This window comes from Lygodium microphyllum, chromosome 8 (assembly GCF_053477565.2).
Source record: "Lygodium microphyllum isolate KBCC chromosome 8, Lygodium_microphyllum_v1.1.10, whole genome shotgun sequence".
In the NCBI taxonomy this organism is placed as follows: domain Eukaryota; kingdom Viridiplantae; phylum Streptophyta; class Polypodiopsida; order Schizaeales; family Lygodiaceae; genus Lygodium; species Lygodium microphyllum.
The window spans coordinates 29,814,694-29,820,021 of NC_141142.1; the positions used below are offsets into that span (position 1 = coordinate 29,814,694).

Sequence of the window (5,328 nt, forward strand, 5' to 3'; positions counted from 1 at the left end):
TAGAGCGCTTGATTTGGAGCTATAGTGTTCAAGTTATGACAAATCCAAAGATTTCACCACATGTCCCAAAGTTATGGGAAATTCTCATACTCCCCAATATGGTGTTCATGGAGCTAATGATGACTTCTGTACTTCTTTGTTGTGTCATCACAACGAGCAAGGTGCTGCTGATGGTAGGGTGGTGACAATTCACAATGGCACAAGCGGCGGCTCATACAACAAAATCTTTAGGATAATCATAAAATCTTTGGGATAATCATATTGGTAGTTGTATGGGCAATCATTTGTGCCCTCATGATTGTCTAAACTCCATGAGTTATAGCTCATAGGTGAGATCCTTCAAAATATGGCCTTTCTATGGTAACGAGGCCAATGGTGATGATGGCTTCATCAGATGAATTCTTCGATATCTCCGGCTTGCTTGTCCAGATACCCACCTTCAACTGGAATACTCATCAACTGTGAGATGATCACGCTGCAGTCCTGAAGATGCAATGCCATGGTCCAAAATTGCTGCTGACCTTCATAATTCTTGTTGCTCTTTCCCCTTGTTTGGACTCTAGTTCTTCCACATGCTAGGGTGCTCGTTTCCTAAGTGGCATCTTTGCTATGCTTTCTTGGAGAGACGACTCCTTCAATGTCTCCTTCATATTTGTTTTGACATAGAAACTTCATCCACATCACGCGATTAATACTCCCCCAATCTTGTTTTGGAGCTTGGCTTTGATGAAGCTCCCCTCTCTCCCCAATCAGCGCTTCCCTCCCTTGCAATAATAGCCTTCTACTTTCTTTGTGCACCCTCTTATTTTTTAAAAAACAAAGTCCTCCCTCGTTTATGCCATTGCCCTCATGATTGCACTTTCACCACATCAAAAAAGCATGCACTTTGCTCTATTTCTTTCACTCCTTGTTGAAATGCAAGCTCCTCCTTTGCACGATCTCTATCTCCTCCCGCAAGACTCCCTCCAATTAGACAAACTATGATGGCCCCTTGAGCAAAAGGTACGCTTTGCATTCCAGCACACATACTTGCTTTTCCACATCTTCCCTTCACCAATTCAAATCCCCTCATCACTTTCACAAGAACACGAGGAGCTTGAACAAGGCTAATTAGCTATGGCTTACAAAGCTAAAGGTTAAATGACATTAGTTTAATAGCACTATTGAAGCTAATGCTTGAATACAAAACAAACTCCAAGCACTTAGGAGTGCACTAGTTATTGAAGCACTAATTAGTGCATTATTAGTCTAAGAACTTAATAGTGCATCCACTATCCACCCTAAGATGAATAAACTCACAAATTTAACATTGTTTCCTCTTCATCTAGGAATATATAAGGCTTCAAAATATGCCATGGTTGGAGGGTTTCTTCACTAGATACAAATCCACACCACAACATTAACAATCACATGTAAAGTTGCATTTAAAACACTTCAAATTGCATACCCATAATTCCATGCCTAGCGACCACATTGATCCTTTCATTTTGTTTTAGTGGTTTATTAATGCAACTAAATTTAGAAACTATAACACTAGTTAGTGAATTTATAGTTGCGCATGCTGAGCATATAATACACATGCTTTTAGATGCATGCCATTGATAAACATGTCTTTAAGTTCTTTAGTAGATTATAAAAATTGGAAATTTTTGAAAGCCTCTTCCCAAGTAGTTGAGATTGGATGCATCTACTCCTATAACATTAGCCTCAAGAGCAACACCAAATAGTAGTAGTAGTAGAGGAGCAAAGTTTGATTTCTTTTACTATAGGTTTGGTTGTTGTCAGTCAATAGCACCAACAAATGCCCATTTTGAACCTAGTACACATAACCAAGGTTAATCAAAATGTTATGCAATTTACAAAAACCATCAATATAATTTCAACCAATATTGTCACACACCTTCCTTACAACACTTTATATATAATAACATTTAAAAATAACAAACTTTTCAAATAGATTGACAACATTGATACTCAATTTAAGATTGTTGAAAGGGAATATGAACAATCACTAATATAAATAGCATGTGGTTAAGTGTCATCACATTTCGTTCTAGAGCATAAACTTAGATATGCACTAGAAAAAGCTAAGAGATTTACAACTATGGTATTCCTAAGAGCGTTGACATATTGCAATTAGAAGATCATACGTGAAATGTATGGCAAGGTGAGGTTTTTCAGATGCGATCTTTTGTAGCCTTTCAAAGAATATCTCAGTTCGTTGAAGGCCAATGTGAGCTTGAACCATGGGCTTTGCTACACTTTTCATAAAGTTTGCTCGAGCCTTTCCAAAGGCTTGTGGATCTTTGAGCAAAGATTCTTTAAATTCTTTTGGTAGGGTTTCTCGATTTTCCAATATTTCTAGCTTCAAAACCTTAAACTCACTAACCTCCTTCAGTGCGGCCTCTAGTTCTTTGCGGTGGAAACTATAATGTGGTACATTGAAAGTATCTCTCTCCTCACAACTTATTAAGCCCTGTATATTTCATAACAAGATCATCTAGTTACAAGGATCCAACAATGACAAGGACATTGAGAAAAAGCTATTTAAGGAATGCTAACAAAGTTAATGCCCATGGCATTAATATTAATTGTTATAAACACGAGCATTTGTTAGAGGTAGGCTAAATGAGTAGCATTACTTATCATTGATCTTACCATGTCTAGCCTTACTTGTTATCAAGGAAACTCTAAACTAGATTTAACATTACTAAATGCATACAATCATGTAGATTAATGCAAGGGAATCTAGTTTGAGAAGGAACACTCACTAAATTTATGTTATTGATGAAAACTTAATCCTATTGGGTGATTAATAGATTAACAATCAAAAGGTTGTAATTGAGGCACCTCATTGACCATCTCATTCCACGTGGACTCGAAATAGCCACACCACATGTAGTTGTGACGTTTACGATAGTCGCCGTGCGGTAACTCTTGCGTACGAGTAAGGGACAAGATGAAGAGGATAGCGTTGGAAGTCATCTCTTCGGCCCGACACTTGAGAAAGCGAACCAGATCCGCCATGGACTGTCTCGCGAAAGCTTGTGAGACTTGTGGGTTCTGACTATGATCCTCGGACCAGATCCAGACGTGGTCACCATTCCATGAAGAGGATGACTTGTCGAGCACCTCGGGCGGTACCTAGCTACAAATTACTAGCAATCGGATGAGAGGAGAGATTCCATTATCAGCTGCGTATTAACTTAATTACATATCATTTTTAAAGCCACTAGATCAAAGGAAAGAGAACCTTGAATTAGCAATTCGATCAGAGGGACACTCGTGATCATAGAAGATCAGTAGAAAGAGAGATTCAGTCATCAACTGCGTACAGTAATTACATATTGCATTTGCATGAACTCATTAAGCCTAATACGAAATTTGCGGGTAAACTGTATTTGATGATTGAGCGCTTCAGTACCTGAGAAAGCCAGTGCAGAGAGAATGTGGAGATAACGAAGTTGAGGCTTCTGCTCGGGAAGAGGCGATTGTAGAAGGAGCCCGGCACGCCAGCCGCATAGCACAGTCTGGAACAAGGAGCAGTCGCCAGATCAGATTGAAACAGCTGGTTAAAGTCATTGGATGGAAGGTCGGAGAAGAAATACTGGATCTCCAGGGATTGATCGTGAGGATCATCATCATCATCATGAGCAGCAACATGCCCAGCATCATTACTATTATCGTCCCTGTGGTCACCAATATCATCCGGACGTCTGTCGGCATTATTGTCGGCGGCATGGTACTGCACGCACGGGCCTATCAAATTAGTATCAGTCACAAAGTGGATCCATAAATTTAACAATTCCATGATACCGTAGTCAATTCCATCCTAAGGCCGAAGTACTGCAGAGACGGGCCTATCACCCAAATAAGTCGTTAATTATGATACAACGATCTGTATTACATAATCTAGAATCCGCTTACCTGCATGACGCAGTAGTTCTGCAAGCATGCGCCTATCAATAAGCTCATTGTTAGTAGATTTTAATTAAGCTTCACCCTTATGATATACACTACTTACTGGCCGGCGCCTACTTAGCAAGCCCTTCGTCAAGGCATCGACTATAAAGTTAGCATAGACGACGGCATTCTGCCCGTGAGAGCACCCGAAATCCGCCACAGTGACACGACGAATGGCAGCGCGCCTCCTGCAGCTTCTCATTACTCCGTTTGCGGCCCGTGCTTCTTCTTCTTCTCCTTCTCCTTCTCCTTCTCCATCTTGTTCTTCTTCTTTCTCAGTGCTGTGCATGAGAATGAAGCGCTGCAAGGCTTCCTCTAGATATGGCTTCGCATACGCATGAAAACCATAGTTCTGAGCCATAGAATTTGCTGCATAGCTGTCGGCGCCAGCTCCACCCTGCATACAAGGCAGAACACTGCTTCCAGGTCCGTGAGTAGATCTCTGCATCCCGAACGTCACTCGTGTACTCCTCAGTATATGGACAAGATTTTCCTTGCAGAAGCTGTGCTCACAGCCCTGAGCCCACACGCCACACGAAGTGAAAGTCTAAAGATCCCCCGCCCATAACTGTCAGCCACAAAAGTCGGCCCAATGACCTTTTGACACGTAGTGCAGCAGATGCCACAGATGTGTAACCAGCCTGAGCCATAGAATTTATCATAGCGCTCACCAGCCTGAGTCATAGAATTTATCATAGCTCTCACCTGCTGAGTCCGGACTTGTAATCAAGATACAGGGCAGTGTCACACGAGGTCACCACCACGTGGTCGCACGGGGGAGCGGGGTTGGTTAGCGATAAAATGGGCCTAGCACTAACCCCCACGCAAATGGCTTCTCTAGCAAAACTAGCCATGTTTCACCAACTAGTTTCACGCGCAGCCGACCCTTTTATTTATATTTCTTACCCTGTCTACCCAAGTTATCGTGGGTGAAACAAGGTTTTCACATGTACAAGTGAAACGGATTGGTCTTGGCGGCAATCGAAGATAACGAATTTGAGGCTTGTTACACACCACCATTGCCCGCCTAGTTTGTGGGCACATAAAATCTTTACTTGAGCAAACACGCCGCCACTCAGTTACACATTGGGTAGGGTACACATTTTTCTACCTAGCAGTTGTTCGATGTCCGCCTATCCGCACGTATTTACACCACTCACCACTTGGTCGTTGGTCACTTTCCAACCTAACATTAAAAATCAATATTAATCAATTTAACACCAAGCTTTTACACTAATCAATCCCTGATTATCACCACATTAATCAACATTGATCAACCATTGTCACAAGCTAGTATAATTAACACCAACTCTATCGAACAATAGAGAGTAGGGGAGTTGAACCTCTTCACCATGCTATTGAAGC

The 5,328-nt window shown here is 41.5% G+C and overlaps 1 protein-coding gene across 5 annotated transcripts; it reads right to left on the bottom strand.

Annotated features, from left to right (window-relative positions):
• Nucleotides 1-277: 277 nt before the first annotated feature.
• Nucleotides 278-4,600, bottom strand: LOC148032104 (gibberellic acid methyltransferase 1-like). Of its 5 annotated transcripts, none has more exons than XM_087682732.1 (4): nucleotides 4,025-4,599; nucleotides 3,425-3,745; nucleotides 2,851-3,144; nucleotides 278-1,816 (listed from the first exon to the last, which is right to left on the bottom strand). In XM_087682732.1, exons 1-4 carry the CDS (start codon nucleotides 4,409-4,411, stop codon nucleotides 1,694-1,696), a joined length of 1,125 nt encoding a protein of 374 aa, XP_087538858.1. In that variant the 5' UTR covers nucleotides 4,412-4,599; the 3' UTR covers nucleotides 278-1,693. The 5 variants fall into 5 exon arrangements, with proteins under 5 accessions (XP_087538858.1, XP_087538857.1, XP_087538861.1 ...); XM_087682731.1 differs by lacking the exon at nucleotides 278-1,816 and adding an exon at nucleotides 1,956-2,476 and having other exon boundaries at nucleotides 4,025-4,595; XM_087682734.1 differs by lacking the exon at nucleotides 278-1,816 and adding an exon at nucleotides 3,254-3,327 and having other exon boundaries at nucleotides 3,039-3,158; nucleotides 4,025-4,600.
• Between the last annotated feature and the right edge of the window lie 728 nt (nucleotides 4,601-5,328).

Coding starts and splice junctions, on each gene's coding strand:
- LOC148032104 (XM_087682731.1), bottom strand. CDS start 4,411: ATGCAGAGATCTACTCACGGACCTGGAAGCAGTGTTCTGCCTTGTATG. Junction 3,746..4,024: donor TGCTAAGTAGGCGCCGGCCA/GTAAGTAGTGTA, acceptor CCGTGCGTGCAG/TACCATGCCGCCGACAATAA. Junction 3,145..3,424: donor CTCTGCACTGGCTTTCTCAG/GTACTGAAGCGC, acceptor ATTTGTAGCTAG/GTACCGCCCGAGGTGCTCGA.